At 40.8% G+C, this 16,455-nt stretch overlaps 1 protein-coding gene across 16 annotated transcripts in view; it reads right to left on the bottom strand.

The window, feature by feature from the left end:
• The window catches only part of CHID1 (chitinase domain containing 1), a 192,734-nt gene that overhangs the window by 64,837 nt on the left and 111,442 nt on the right, over positions 1-16,455 (bottom strand). For 15 of the 16 annotated variants that reach the window (XR_008306396.1, XM_053246920.1, XM_053246259.1 and 12 more), the window contains one exon: positions 15,517-15,672. Coding sequence is in view for 15 of the 16 variants with exons in the window: in XM_053246920.1 (XP_053102895.1) it covers positions 15,517-15,672 (156 nt within the window). In the remaining variant the exon portion in view is untranslated. Of the gene's footprint in view, positions 1-12,932; positions 13,626-15,516; positions 15,673-16,455 lie in introns of those variants that run through there. The other variant, XM_053247294.1, reaches the window with a different exon arrangement.

The raw sequence follows: 16,455 nt of genomic DNA, 5'->3' as shown, positions 1-16,455 counted from the left end.
AGCTGTTGCCATTCTGTGTAGACAATACTGAACTAGATGGACCAATGGTCTGATGGTATATGGCAGCTTCCTATTTTCCTAACTGATAGCTTCAAATTCTGATTAAAGGGAGGAGGGGCATATACTGGCTCTCTCAGAAATCTGCTGGATGTGAGTTTGCAGATGTAATATGGCAGAAAAGAATTGCTTCTCTGCTACACGTATTGCCTGAACATGCGTCTTCAAGTGTGTTCTATGTTGTAATCTGATGGAATTCGAGTCGAGTCTTTCTCCACCTGCTCAAGTCATCTCTTTTGCTACTTCAGCTCCCTTAGTCCTCCGTATATCAAGGGGGCAGTTTTGAAGCAGGTTAGAGAGGACTTTTAAGAGCGATCATATCTACTGCCCCATTAAGAGCAGGAGACGTCGTCCCCAGGTGCTGCCAGTTCATCTGATGGCAACCTGGGGTTGAGCCTAGCTGTCTCTAGTTTGTGGAATATGCTTTCAGTGGATACTAGCCGACCCCGCACAGAGCATCTGTGTGCTCTTTGGGGCCAGCGGTTACCTCTTGCCCCCCACCTTCTGCCCCAGACTCTGCTTCCAGTCTCAGCCACCTCTCCTCCCCACTGCCACTTCTGCCCCCCCCACCTTTCTTTCCTCGCTCCTGGGCCTTGCCTCCGCGTCTGGGCCGGGCCAGCCGCCACCTCTGGCCTCCACGGCCAGGCCCGCCATCGCTGCAGCAACCAATCTTCCTGGGTGCGCCTCAGCCAATCAGGCGCATCCGCTGCCCAGCCAATCAGCTGGGCGCTGGGATGTACATTCCAAGGCACACCCAGGAGAATTATATATATAGAAAAGAGGTCTATCATCCCTAGTGGTATTCAAGAGATCCATAATTTTTTTAAGCTTGGCTTTTAATCATATTTAAAAATTAGATCACGAATGTAAGACTGAATGGAAAATTCATTTTCAACCTTACAACATGCTTTAAATTATGAACTTAGTTTGCAGTGGCTCAAGAAAGAAAGAGGACAGCAAGGACAAAGTGGTATGACAACATTTGATTAAATGTAAGTGATCTGAATAAGAGTTGTTCCTTAAACCTCCCTCTCTGAACCTGAGATGCAGATGAAGAAAAGCTTTTCAAAATTTCTGCCATATTGTGAGGAACCAAAAAGATAGCTTAAAGAGGCAAAAAGTTTAAAGGCAACAGCTTTGTAAACTGGGGAATCAGGAGTCTGCAGGTTTTATCCATTTTAAGGACACCCCCCACCCCCCAATCTCAGTCAAGATGTATCATTCTCTATAGCTATCACTTTCCTGGAAGTTTGATGCATCTTAGCATGCTCTTCATTGCAAGATGCTTTATTCCCAATAGCCCATTCATTAAAGAAGCTTCAGTCCCTTTATTTAGAATCAATGGCTTTAGAATTATCAATACTTTCACAAGGTATGCAATATGCACTAAAGCAGCATCAACCCTAAACTTCACAGATTGTGAACATTGTTAATTCAATCATTCTGGAGCATTTTCAAAATATGCAGTATTTTTGTGGCGGTCATTTACAAAGATCTGTTTTACATTTGGAAAACTATTACTGTTTCATTTTTCATACAACCAAATCCATGATCCCCCAAACCCCTTTAAGCATACTTCAAGGAGTAGTGCACACTGGAATTCTATTCTGAATAAAGTATAAGGCAGTTCACACAATCAAAAACTGGATAGGACAAGCATCCTACCCAGCTTCAGGAGATGTGCATGCTTCCAATTTTTGATCATGTGCAGGCAAACAACCAGGTAGGAGGAAGGAGGACAACAACTGTATGTGGGTGAGGAGCTAGGTAGGATGGCTTTCTCTCCTACCCTCTGAAAATGCTGGGTACAAGAGCTGGATATGACAGTGCCATCCTACCCAGCTCCTCTCTCACACACAATCACTCTCCCCTCCTCCTACCTAGTTGTTTGTTCACACACAACTGAAAATCAGGAGCATGTACAGTTCCCAAAGCTGGGTAGATCGCTTGTTCTACACAGTTTTTGATTATGTGAACTGCCTTATTGTCTGAACAGAGATTGTCAGGAGTGTAATATTTCTCTTCTGCCCATTTCTAAATAGGCTAATTCATAACAGGCCCCCTGCTGGATCAGGCCCAAGGACTATCTAGTCCAGCAATATGTTTCACACAGTGACCTACCAAATGCCTCTGGGAAGCCAACCAGGAGATGAAGGCATGCCTCCTCTCCTGCTGTTGCTCCCTTACATCTGGTTTTTGGAATCATCCTGTCTCTGAGCCTGGAGATAGCTTATAGCCATCAAGACTAGTAACTGTTCACAGACCTGTCCTCCATGAATTTGTCTAAGCCCCTTTTAGAGTTGCCCAACCTGGTGACCATCACCACATTCCACAACAGAAAATTCCACATATTATGTGCTGTGTGAAAAAGTACTTTCTTTTGTCGATCCTAATTTTCCTGGCAATCAGTTTCAAGAGAACTGAAATTGAATTGCCAGGAATGAAATTTCCTGGAAATCAGTTTCATGATCCCTGGTTCTAGTGCTGTGAGAGGGAGAAAAATTTTCACTCTCTCCACATCATCCATTTTTTAAAAACAAAGCTCTATCATGTCTCCCGTTAGACATCTTTTTTCAAAGCTAAAAAACCCCAGATGTAGTAGCCTTGCTTGTCTAGAAGTTTGTCTAGGCCCATAATTATCACGATGGCTAATTTAGAATTACCAGGAAACCAAGTTTTCTGGTCAAACACATGATTTAAAACCCCAAACTTCTAAGTGTTTTACACCCATCCCACCCCTTCATACACACCCCATGAGTGTGGTTGGATGTGATTCATCTTTTAAACCAGTAAGGCACAGTATGGTTACCTTTAATTATGTTCATTTCCAAAGAAGGCAAATACTACAAAATACTTGCTTGGGATTTTAATATGCCTTTGTTATTTTTGCTCCACAAGGAACATTTGATTTCTTTTCTGGCAGTCCAGCTTGCCTTGTAGAGGGCTGAACAGGTTTTGCTGCCACTTATACTACACAGCTAATTAAGGGGTCTATTGACTGGAAATAAAGATTAGACAGGAGACTGAACAACAAGAAAGAAAATCTTTAAACATTCATGTTCACCTCATAGTATCTCTGCTGGTGGCAACCAGCAACAGAAAGTGCTCTTATTTGCAAGTTCAGACAACGCACACACACAGAGTCAAGAAATCCTATGGCGCTAAGAGACAGAATTACTACAGAAGAACAAAAGTCTTCAACTGGTCCAAGTTGGCCTGTAAGAATTATTTCTGCATTAATGGCCACATTTGCTCAGCAAACCTAACATTGTTTTAACATCAATGCTTCCCCCTTAAGAGACTTTCGATGGCTATGCTCAGAAATAGCTAGGGGATCTGAAAGAAAATCCTCAGACCCTTGGACAAAACTTTGTATTCTAAAAACTACTGTAATGAAAACAGGAGCTGAGAGATTCCAAAACAAAAAAATGATCAGGAGAATGGTCTTCAAAGTATTATCTAAAATTGTAGCAGATAGTAAGTTAGCAAATTTTCAAAGCTTCAAAAATACTGTATGAGGTTGGATACAACAGCCTAAAGTCAGTTGATGCTGAAAGCTAAAGATCAATACTTGTCAGACATTTGCAGAAAACATAATGCAGCTATACAGGCTATCTATCTATATAATGCTCATAAACATACCCGTCATGAATCCCATGTGTGGCAGCTCTCGCGAGAGTTCGCCAGGTCAGCTTGTTTCTCTTATTCACCAAAAGACATTCTGCTTATATCCACTCACTAAATGGTTATCATTTTGAATGCAAAGGGTCTTACAAACATACTTCCTGATGTCATGTTCCAATCTTTGATTTAAAAACTATTTTTCAGACAAGCAGGATAAAGCAGAATGTAATTACTTTTAGTCTAAATTTCAAAACTTTTCAGCCAAAGGATTTGCTAGTCAGCTGTATAGTGAGGCTACAAACAATGGCTACAGACTAGAAGCAGTAGCATGGAGCAGACACTTCCATACTGGAGCTTAGCCTTCCCCACCACCCAAAGGGAACAATTTGTTACGGGGCGGCTAACAAAGATTATTATGATTGTTATTATTACTACCACCACCACCATCTACAAGAACAGCATCACCTCCTGCTTGTGTCATGTAAGAGTTCTTTAAATTCCTCTCACTTGAAAAATGAGCCTGAGGCGCAGCAGCGTGAAAAGTGTTGCTTGAGGGGCAGTGCTGAGAGAAAACAAGCTGCTTAGCGTACCCATAAAGCAATGCACATGTACAATGCATTGCAGTCACTGCATTTAAATGGACAGATCAGTCATACTCAAATGAACAAGCATCAAAATAAATGTTAAGATACTTAATTCAGAAACACTACAAATCCTGCTGAATTAAACATTTCTAATTATAACTTCAACATAACAATAAATTAATGTGCTTAGCTTTTCAGTGCCTGCAAAGCTCTAGAATTCTTTTTATTACAATTATTGCTCTAATGCGACAATTAGAATTGGACAGATCTAGCAATCTATCACTGATTTGTTATAAACTATCATAAATGAAGATGCCAGAATAATTGCTGTGTGATCAAAAGTAAGGTAATCTGGCATGCAAAGCAGGCAAGGTCAAGGATGCTTAACTTGCAAGTGAGCAAATGGAAGAGCCCGGCAGATACTGAATTTAACCTTGAACACTTTAGGGAACACTTTAGGGGTGGGGGGAAGCAGGGAGAAAGGAGGAAAGATCACAGGCACGGTACCCTGCAGCAGTCAGAGTAACTGAACTAGTTTGCAAACAGATGAAGAAAGAATGCTAAAGAGTCAGACTAGTAACAGAGCATTGTCCGACTCAGCTCAGCAAGATTTCCATTTGGTTGTAACAGTAGAAGTTTAAAGATGTTTAGCAAGATGTGCCTTTAGTGCATCCTCTGAACTCCATGGTAAGAAACAACAAAAAGGAATGCACTCTCCAAGGTCACCACTAACCACCCAACATCCAAATGTAAAGCCATTAGCTGAACATTAATTCTGTACATTGTTACCCAAGTTCCCCACTTCACCAATCAGTGCGAAGATCCAGAGGCAGAAAAACTCTGATTTTTTGCTTCCTCAGGAGAGAGGGAAAACTGGAGGCTTATGGCATCTCTGTAGCATTTGGTTTGAGCATCAGGTGGAAGATAGTAACATATATACTTCTATAAGTCAGGAACAGATCACATCAGGTTTCCGGAAAGAAAACCTGGTATCCCTTAATATGCTGCCAACCCTTAGGCTTTTTCTCTTATTTTCTCCACCCAGGTCTACATTATGTCTCTCCTTCAGTTTCTCAAGCTCACAGTCTGTCATTTACTTACACACACACATTTGCGTGCACACACGCCTCAAAATCATTACAATATTTTGCCTACTGGTTTCTTAGATTTGTAGATAATGCTGTGTTTCTGTGTGTGTACATGCTGCCACAGAAACGGAAGATACAAAGGATTTTAACAGAATCTTAATGGAGCTCACCATTAAATGACCACACATTATCACAATTCCAGTCTTTCTTTCCACTGAAATCTGTTTCAAGCCCTTCTTGCGTTTAAAAAAATCCACACACACACCTGAAACACGCGTGCTGTTTTCTGTTAAGGCTAGTCCATAGAATTTCATCACATATCTACAGCAGCTTCAGTGGTGACTTGCATGAGTGAATGAGTCATAATAGGGCCATAACCTCATAATATAAGCTCAAAACACATTATTTCCCCATGGAATCAGCTCACACATTCATTGTGAGTCAATTGTTGAGAAATCAAGTTATATACATACATATTAGAAGCTTAAAAGTCATTCTACAGTTTGAGTTGTGATTCCAGTTATCAGAGGCAGGGGTTTACACTGGATAAGGGCTAGGCTTGTAGTGAAAGTCAAAGTTACTGTATATGCAAGCTCTGATAATAATACATGCTTGTTCTGAATTTTTATCATTTGATGTTAATTGACCTTCAGAGAATATGGAACTAACTATCCAAATAACATCTTTCTCTGGATTTTATTAACCCCAAGATCCAGAATTATCTATTTAAGGGTAACATTTATGAAAACTAAATGTCTATGGGCAGGGGAAGGGGAGGCTTTTTGTTTTTGAAAATATCAAGATGTGGTATTTTTTAATCTCATCCTGTGTATCAAAAGCTAGCAACACACAGCAGTTAACCAGTACATCACTAATGCTTTGAATATAAAGACATCATCTATAAACTATATATTAAAGGAGGGTTTCTTTGCCTCAGCAGTGATAACACTTGACTAGTAAATATTACTTACTATAGGAAAGAAAATGCAACATAAATTGATGCTGCACATTTCACAGCTAATACTACATATTCAAGCCAACAACTGTAAAAGCATCATTTCAGTGCTCCCTGTACCAAGGCCATATAGCCAGTCCCCACGTACCACAGATAAAATATTTACCTTTACAACTGGATTGTAAAGGAGGAAGGGGAATTAGTTCAAATGGTAGAGCGCTCGCTTAGCATGCGAGAGGTAGCGGGATCGATGCCTGCATTCTCTAAAATGTCTTTTAGGGAGAGGAGAGCTGGTCTTGTGGTAGCAAGCATGACTTGTCCCCATAGCTAAGCAGGGTCTGCCTGGCTACATCTGAATGGGAGACTTGATGTGTGAGCACTGCAAGATATTCCCCTCAGGGGATGAAGCCCCTCTGGGAAGAGCAGAAGGTTTCAAGTTCCTTCCCCGGCTTCTCCAAGATAGGGCTGAGAGAGATTCCTGCCTGCACCCTTGGAGAAACCGCTGCCAGTCTGTGAAGACAATACTGAGCTGGATAGACCAATGGTCTGACTCAGTATATGGCAGTTTCCTATGTTCCTATGATTCTCTCAGAAAAGTTGCCTTACTTTTCAGACTGAATTAGGGACTTAGCTTTGCAGGTGAACTCCTATTTCAGCTACATTTATAGCACCTCAAATTCACAGCCTGTTTAACAATCTAGTGGGCAATCTCCTGTGTAATAGCTGTAACAACCATTTTGTAGACACTCATTTTTTAGTGTTCAGTGAACTGGATTTTCATTTCCCCAAATTTATCAGTCAATGGTAGTGAAAGAGTTATGCATGAGGAATGTCGCTAAGCCTTATAAGATTTACATTAGAATCAAAATACGTATTAATAATTATGTTGTAATATAAAATAGGTATTGTTTTAAATATGTTCATGATATATTATATAAAATCTAACCAAGCACTCAGGATTAGTGTGGCATTCAGCTCTAAATAAAGATGCCCTTTCTATGAAAGGATTTACAATGGGGGAGTAGTTTTCAAACTGTGGTACGTTCCCCCCCAGCCCCTGAAGGGGAGTACAAAATCTGAGGAAGGGATAGGATCCTGAGGCAGGTGGAGACTTCCTCCTGTTCATGCCAAGTCCTGAGTGGATTGAAGGTGTGAGAGAATATGAGATCCATACTGGATTTGTGAGATAATTGCTCCCTACCGCCCCATCATCTCAGGCTTATATGAGAAAAGCAGATATAGTTTTCATTTAATAATGAAAGACATTTAAAAGGGGGCTTATACAGTTATGTCTCATGTTGAGAAAGTGCAGAAAAGTTTTTTGTCTCCTCATAATACTAGAACTTGGGTTCATTCAATAAAACTTATTGACTGAAGAGTCAGGTTAAGAGTCAGGAATTCACACAAAGCACAATTAAGTTATGGAATTCATTGACACAAGATGTGGTGATTGCTACTAGTTTAGATAACATGGAAAGAGAATTACACAAACTCATGCAGGAGAGTACAATCACTGGCTATTTATTGGTAATAACAGCTATACTGAACCTTCACATTCAGAGACAATATACCTCCAAATTAAAGGGGGGGGGCAACAGGAAAAAAGGGTTATTGCCTTCATGCCTTGATTGAGGACTTCCCAGAGACATCTGGTTGGTTACTGTACAAAACAGAATGCTAGAATTTTAACAGACCTTTGGTCAGAACAGAACAGAATCTTTCTATATAATTCTCCTGGGTGTGCCTTGGAATGTGCGTCCCAGCGCTCAGCTGATTGGCTGGGTAGCGGACACGCCTGATTGGCTGAGGTGCACCCAGGAGGATTGATCGCCACAGAGGCAAAGCCAAGGAAGCAAGGCCCAGGAGGGGGGAAAGAAAGCGGGGGCAGAAGTGGTGGTGGGGAGGAGAGGCGGCTGGGCCCGGAAGCGGAGACTGGGGCAGAAACGGGGGGGGGGGAGAGGTAACCGCCGGTCCCAAAGAGTGCACAGATGCTCTGTGCGGGGTTGGCTAGTCTTTATTACTGTCACTGACCAATAGAAATAAAAATACTGAAATACAAGAAGATATATATGAAATAAGACGGGAAAAGCAATCAGATATTATACTAATGAAAAGGGGAAAAGAAACCCAAACAAATAATTATATACTAAAAAGAATGGTGCTAATGTATTAAACACAATTCTTACACAATTAAATAGATATAATTTCCTGACAGATTCTACTAGCTATCAGGCAGAACGTGGCAACCTTATATGAAATCTTATCTTGATCTGCAAGAAGATAATGCACATAAAATTCATCTCTACACCCCAGAAATTTTGTTTAAAATGGAGTATATGAATGTCCCGAGAATTACTACAGTATAATAGTGCATGTGCTGTTTCAACGGCTCCATCTCCACAAGGACAAAAGTGTTCCGCAAATGGAAATCTTCCTGCAAGAACAGCTGTATGTCTATATGTATTTACTGACTGCCTGAATTCCTTAGACTCAAGGTGGTTTACATGAATTTAAACAACGAAACTGTACGTAAGACATTAAAGCGCACCTGTGAAAATGCCCTGTAATATTTCTCTATCATGAGCGTATTGTGATATTTGGCTGGTTTTGTGCTCAAAGGCTGATTACCCAGTATCAGAAATGAGACTGATCATTTTGCTGCTCAACATCAAGGACCCTTTGACCAAGTGCAAGTTTGGTATGTTCATAACCCATCCCTATTAACATATGAGGAGAGCACCCATAGACATGAAATTTCTTCGCTAGGGTTAGTTTTCATCTTGATTGAAATTTGTCCTCCATTTAGCTAAAGCCAATAATTGAATACTAGCTCACCTGGTGCAGAGCATCTGTGCCTCAAGTGCTCCCTATCCCTGACCCTCCACCATTCTCCCCCAGCCCGCAGTTCGTTCTCCCTCATCAGCCAGAGTTCTCCTCCCCACCTGCCACCACTTCTCTTCCCCACCCAGGGACCAGCCTGCTTGGCCTCTAGTTCGCTGCTACCGCTGTCACTGTCTTCTTCCCTGCCCACTTCCACGACCGTTTCCCAACCAGTCTCAGCCGCTGTTTCCCCACCCCCACCCCGCTTTGCCCACCTGCCCACCACCACTGCTGTCATTTTTCCCCAGCTGGCCGGCAGGCCTCTTCTCCCCACCCGCCGGCTGTGCCACCGTTTGCTGGCATTTTGCTTCTCTGCCGGCCAGCCAGCCAGCTGCCGCCATTTGTTCCCTTCCCAGCCATCCTGTCGCTATCCCGAACTCTCGTGAGAGCTGCCACTCATGGGATTAGTGACAGGTACGCCTAGGAGAAATATATATAAAGAAGATAATGAACCATATTCTGGGCTCCACCCTTGACTCCACCCTTAAATACATTGGGTACACAGCAGTCCACCTGAGATAATTTCCTCAGAAATTTTGATTGGACTAATTCTGGCCTGGCCCCATTAATACTGGATAATTTCCAATCCTCATGGAAGAGGGCAGTCGATAATAAGGAGGAATTATTGGGCTTCTCCCTGTCTCACCTTCTTGTTATGGGCAGTGACAAGGCAAAAACGACCATCAAACAAAGGATCCTGAACGCCAGGTGGATGTAAGTATGGTTCCTGGCTATCAGGCCTCGGACAGCTCTAGGTTCACAGTATCTCCCCCCCCCCCACATATTTGACTCAGCTGGAAATACCAAGCCACAGAAGGGCATTCACTTCACCTGCTGTCATGCCCTTTCATCCGCAGTTTTGGAAGGCAAATACAAGAAGATCCCATTTACAGAAAGGCTTTGCCCCTGTGCCTCTGGAGAGGTGGAAACCACTGCACATGTACTCTTTGTCTTGCCTGTTTTATAAAGCTAGCCAGGAGAAGCTCATATTTCCTCTATTTCTCATCTACCTGGCCGATCCAGTCAAGTCTACAGTAAGATGCTGCTCTCAGATGAAAAGCAAGCCTTCATGTATAATGTTGCTAGGTTCTGCACGGCAGTGTGCAGTATCCATCGAACCCTGACTACCAGCCCATAACTCATGATTTAACTACTGACCAATATATTCTAATATGTCTTTTTAAATACTTTTACTATCTTAGTTGCTTTTAACTTACAGTTATATATGTATTTATATATTTAACTATGTTTTACCTCCTTTCCACTAGTCCTCCCATTAGAGTTGCATCTTCCTACAGAACAATTTTTATATAGATTGCACTAAATTGCTTATATTAGTTAGTTGTTTTACCAGTTTTATTGGTCTTATAAGCTGTCTTCCCTTATTTTTAGCTATCCCACTTTTACCCCTTAGTATATCTTATAGTTTATTTTAAATATTTTATACTTTTTAGACAGTTTTATATTCATTGGTAGTTGTTTGCATTTACCTATGCTGGTCTTTGACCATAATAAAGCTGATTGATTGATACAAACAAGTCATGCCTAATCATTCTACACGCACATGTCCAGATACTCTCAAATACGTCTCTTCCCCAAGATCACTGCAGCCATCCCTTTAATGTGCTTCATTGTTATTTTCTGGGAGAATCTCACCTCTAGCCTTTCTAAGTATCATTTTTTATTACCTGCTATTTACAGCATGGCAAGCAGCCAATAAAGCTCTCAATGGAATTCTACATCCTTTGACAGTTTGCAAGGAATCTTCTTTTGTCTTTGAATAGCACAGTGCAATGTCAAATCTTTTATGTTTTTCAACTGGCAATTTATTATGTCAAACCTTATTCAGTGTGTAAACTGACATAAAAGACCTACTCAAGAATCGTATGAAGTTGTTAATAGATCAAACAAATACATGTGAAGTACTCTGCACACTCAAAAAGTGCTAAACAAATGTTAAGTACTATTATTATCATTAAGAGCAAGCAGCCTCAACTGAGAGACAGTCTTGAACACATTTTAAATGACTTCATTGGACAAAAGCAAGTATTATACTTGCAGCTGTACTGGAGCTAATCTGTGATATATTCAATATAGCTTTTTCCCTCTTTTAATTTAAATTTTATTTAGCTTGATATCTTGATATACTTTCCTCAAATGCACAGGGCAGATATTTAGAGTTTGTTCTTCTTAATCAGGATGACTTCAGTCAATCTAGGAAAACCTTTGTTTTCAAATTCTACATTTAGCATAATCAAATGCTGCAAATTTCTCAAAAATGTCCATTCAGAACAGCATACAAATGGAAGGCAGCTGTCTAAGTGTACATGGTATTGACTACAGAAGCATTTTTAGTAGAATTCAAGTTAGCTACAGTGGATGATGCTGTAGATGTATTTAGAAATACAAAGGACACTCTTAAATTCAAAGGCGTTGTAGTATTAAAGGATAAAAGGTGCACCATAAGCTACAGTATCCAACCCCCTTCTGCTATAAAATATTATCTGGCCAATGAATTTTAACAATATACTACAGGTGCTGTGATAGTCTGCTGGAAGAATCTACATTTAAAGCTTCATTTCATCCACTGCAGAAATAATTCTCCACTTTATTTAAAAGCGCCCCCATGCTGGGCGAGGAAAGGAGTGAAGAATTCCACAGATTTTTGACCATATTGTTACAAAGTTAGTCTTGTTCGCGACATCAAAGCTATTTACCCTCTGGCCCACTGCTAGAACTTAATTCCAATTCAATTCAATTTGCTCCTGCATTTACCAGAACAATCTTCATGCACTTCATGCAAAGGGGCCAAAGAGCAAAGATGGGACTGATTTGGACAATGAGTCTAGGAGGTAGAGATGTTAAGAAACAGGGAAGCCAGAGGCAAGGTGGCTGGAGAAAAGATAACAGAGTAGGCAGTAAGCTGAGGCACTGACTTGAGGAAAGGATGAGTAAGTGCCTTTGTGTGGGGTGGGGGGGGGGATATGGCCAAAAGAAAGGATTCAGTTGAATAGGAAGGGTCAAGGAAGGAAGGAAGAGCCGAAGGAAAATCATACAAAGTATGAATAGGAAAGAAGTGCTTTTCAACAAATCTTCAAAGCTCTTAACACAGACAAATAAATAATGCATAAGTAAATTGAGTTTTGCATTGTAGTCTGGGAGCATAGTGTATAAAATACTTGTCGCATGGAAAAATTAATGATAGTTTTATACAGATTGCTTGATTTGATTTGAAAACCTCTCTAGATAAAGAATTTCTATGGTGCCATTCATATGTGGCACACCTCTGTGATAACATCATCAAAATGGCCACTAATGTCTCATAAGTAATGGGCATCAGTAATTATTGAGCCACTTTTGTTGTATGTAAGCTGTCATTGGAAAGGTGTTTTCATCAGCTATGAAACATGTTGTTATGATTTCTGAAGAGTTTCCTCCCTCCTTTTATAGGCAGAACACAGAAAAAATTGGATTTTTAGCACTATTTTTGGATCTGTTTTGAAATGGAGACTTCATTATGAAAATAACAATTGAAAATAATTGTTTTATTTAGGTTAGTTCCCACCCATAGGTAACTGCAAGAGTAAACCAAGTTTGGCAATTGTTCACATAACAATTTATTTCAAACACAGATACAGATGTACCAGAAACGTAATATGTATCAGTACAATACAGCAATATGAACTTTAAAATAAAATTAACTTTAGAATACTATTTCATAAGTCAGGATTGTCTTCACCATAAGTATCTTCTTCATAACCTTCTTGGGAAAACACATTATCACAAAGGAGTTCATTTACCTAGCATGCAAACATCTCAGTACATGGCAAATTGTAAGCTAGGGATTTGTAGGGAGGGTAGCATTTTAAAGAAAGTTAAACATCTGCAAGCTCACTTTCATTCATCTAGTGTGTGTGACACTATGAAGGAACATTTGGCTACCACTTCCATGTAGTGGTAGTGAACCATTTGGGATGTTGGCGTCCTTTCTTGTCCCAGCATGTTGAAGTGTTCCATTCATTCCAAGAGACTGTATTATTTCACTGTAGCAAAATGTTCTGTCATAATATTACAGTCACTAGATCAGGGATCAGCAAACTTTTAAAAGAAGTGTATCAACTTTCAGAGTTTACTTGAGGAGGCATACTGCTCACACTGAAGTTGGCATCCTTGACTCGCTAGCCCTGCCCCCTTCATCAGCCAGGTTGTGATGCTGCCCCGCCCTGCCCCCACATCACTGGTCATGTCCCCAGTTGCTGGACTTACTGCTGTGCTGGAAGTCTCACACTAATCACCACCTCTCTTCTTCCTGGCGGTGTTCAGCATTATTCTCCACTGCCAGCATTAAGCATTGTTAGCTGGTCTGACTCGCTATCCTTGAGCAAATGTGTGTGTTTTCTCTCCTTCGTTTCAGGGGCAAAGCATGGAACTTAATTGCTAGAGAAGAAAGAGGGCATGGGTGTGAGGAAGATCACTTGCTATGAGGCTCACTGCCTGTCTCTGGTTGTCTTGTCACTGCTTGCTGTAGTAGGCAGTGGACATCCAAGACTGGCAGTGGAGATCTCTCTGGCTCTGCCAGAAGGCTGGCTGGAGCACCAGCCACCAGGGCACAGCCAGAGACTGCCAATCCCAGATATCCACCGCCTTCTACAGCAAACAGTAGCATGCTAGCCAGAGGCAGACAGAGAACACTATAGAGGCCAGTCTTCCTAGCACAGTGAGTAGCACTCAAAAATAATTTTGTATACCACTTTTAGAACCCCTGCCACAGGTTGCTGACCCCTGGGAATGCAAGCAAGCTTGCAGATCCTGAACAGTCTTTAAAATGCTGTTCACTTTGCAAACGCCTGGCCTGCAACATACCATGTAATGGTATGCATTGAAGGGAGAAAACTCCTTTGCAATACAGTAATGTGTTTCCCCAAGAAGGTTCTGAATAAGATACTTATGATGAAGACAGCCACTGAGTCTCGACTTGTGAAATAGTATTACAAAAGTTGTTGGTTTAAATTATGTTCATATTATGGTATTGTGCTGGCACATTAGGTTTCTGGTACATTTTTTTCCTGTATTTGAAATACATTGTTATATATATATACACACTGTAATACCATCTAGTGAACAACAGTCAAACTTATTTTCTCTTGCAGTTACTTGTGGGGAAGGAAGGAAGGAAGCTCAAATATAGCAGTTTTTAAAATTGTTACTTGCACAGTAATGTTACCATTTCATAACAGATTCAAAAATGGTGTTAAAATCTGCCTGTAAAAGGAGGGGGAAATTCTTCAGAAATTGTAAGGGCGTGTTTTATAGCTTATGAATATACTTTTCCAATGATACCTTACACAACAATTCTGGCCAAATAATTACTGAGATTATGTGGTGCATTATTTATGAGATGGAGGTTATCTTGATGATGTCACCACAGTGGTGTGCCACACATGTGAGTGGCACCCATGGAAATTCTGATATACTGCAATCTGTATAAACTTATCATGAACTTTGCTACAAAATTACATATGCACCACAACTATGTATTTAAAACTAATCAGTAAAGACCATCTGTCAACTGTTCATGACATTGATGGAGATAGATGGACCAATGGTCTGACTCGTTATGGCAGCAATAAGGAGAGCTGGTCTTGTGGTTGCAAGTACGACTTGTCTCCTTAGCTAAGCAGGGTCTGCCCTGATTGCATATGAAAGGGAGACTAGAAGTGTGAGCACTAGAAGATATTCCCCTCAGGGGATGGAGCCGCTCTGGGAAGAGCAGAAGGTTCCAAGTTCCCTCCCTGACTTCTCCAAGATAGGGCTGAGAGAGATTCCTGCCTGCAACCTTGGAGAAGCCACTGCCAGTTTGTGTCAACAATACTGAGCTAGATGGACCAATGGTCTGACTCAATATATGGCAGCTTCCTATGTTCCTATGTCTACCTGGTTCACATGTGGAGTGTGTGTGTGTTTCTGTCTGTCTAAGAGTAAGATGATTGCTTGGGATCGGGACAGGTGTTGGACCCTCTACTGTACCCTGCTCCCCTTCAGTCCATTGCTCCAGCCACTTTTCTCCATTCCTGGTTCACTTCCTAGGTCAAGAGTTAGGATGCATAAAAGTGACTGGCAAAATCAATGGTGGAAAGGTAAGATATGTGGGAGGGGGAGGTTCAGCACTCTTTTTACTGTAAGATAGACTCCCCACAATTCCCGCTTTTAATATTAACCAGGAAGGCATGTGAATGATGGACCTACCTTGTCAAGTTTAGTTTAGTCCTACCAACACACACACACACACACACACACACTTTCAAAAAGTTAACTCTAGAAGCCTTGCCTGTTTCCAAATATGGGTTGCCCAGGAGCACTCAGTGCCGAGTAGTCCATGCCATAAAAATTCAGTCCTAGAAGAATTTTACTTCTCCATTTTGATTCAGGATCCAGCATTTGAACACATGCTCTAATCCACGGAAGAGGAGAATTAGGGCCAGGCCTGAAGGAAAAACAGAAGTAATAATACATTTTAAAACAGGTGTCAAATAGGATTCCCAAAAGATACAAAAGCATATTGGAGACACCAAGTGTGACAAGACAATAACACTGAGCTACTACCTTTGTACCACCTTAAGTGGCGCAGCAGGGAAATGCTTGACTAAGAAGCAGAAGTTTGCTGGTTCGAGAGCTGGTATGTTTCCCAGACTATGGGAAACACCTATATCGGGCAGCAGCAATATAGGAAGATGCTGAAAGGCATCATCTCATACTGCGTGGGAGGAGGCAATGGTAAAGTCCTCCTGTAATCTACCAAAGACAACCACAGGGCTCTGTGGGTGCCAGGAATTGAAGTTGACTTGACGGCACACTTTACCTTTACTATCTTTGTAAGAGAATTCATACATTGTACACTTTTTATCTCTTTTTAAAATTCTCAACATAGTGAAATGAAAGCCAGTATGTGCATGTGTACATGTACCACATTCTTTAAATGAATCAGTTCTTTTTTAATATTAAACTTTTCTGTATTGTATTTTCAAATGTACATGCAACAATAATTTTAAAATGAAATGCTTTTTTCTTTTAAAAGAGAGGGAGACTCCTATTGCATCTTCAATTTAGTTTCTGTTGTAATGTTTTCTAGTCTCTTTCTAGTATACATTGTTGTTGGCTAGAGGCCAGATTTAGTAGTTAAAAAGCCTTAAAGAAAAATAAGTACCTTCTATATAATATAGAATTCTGTTTGTAGTTTTCTGGGGCAGGCTACTGGATGATTTCCTTT

This window comes from Hemicordylus capensis, chromosome 1 (genome assembly GCF_027244095.1).
Source record: "Hemicordylus capensis ecotype Gifberg chromosome 1, rHemCap1.1.pri, whole genome shotgun sequence".
Classification (NCBI taxonomy): Eukaryota; Metazoa; Chordata; class Lepidosauria; order Squamata; family Cordylidae; genus Hemicordylus; species Hemicordylus capensis.
This window is presented reverse-complemented; position numbering and strand designations above follow the sequence as displayed.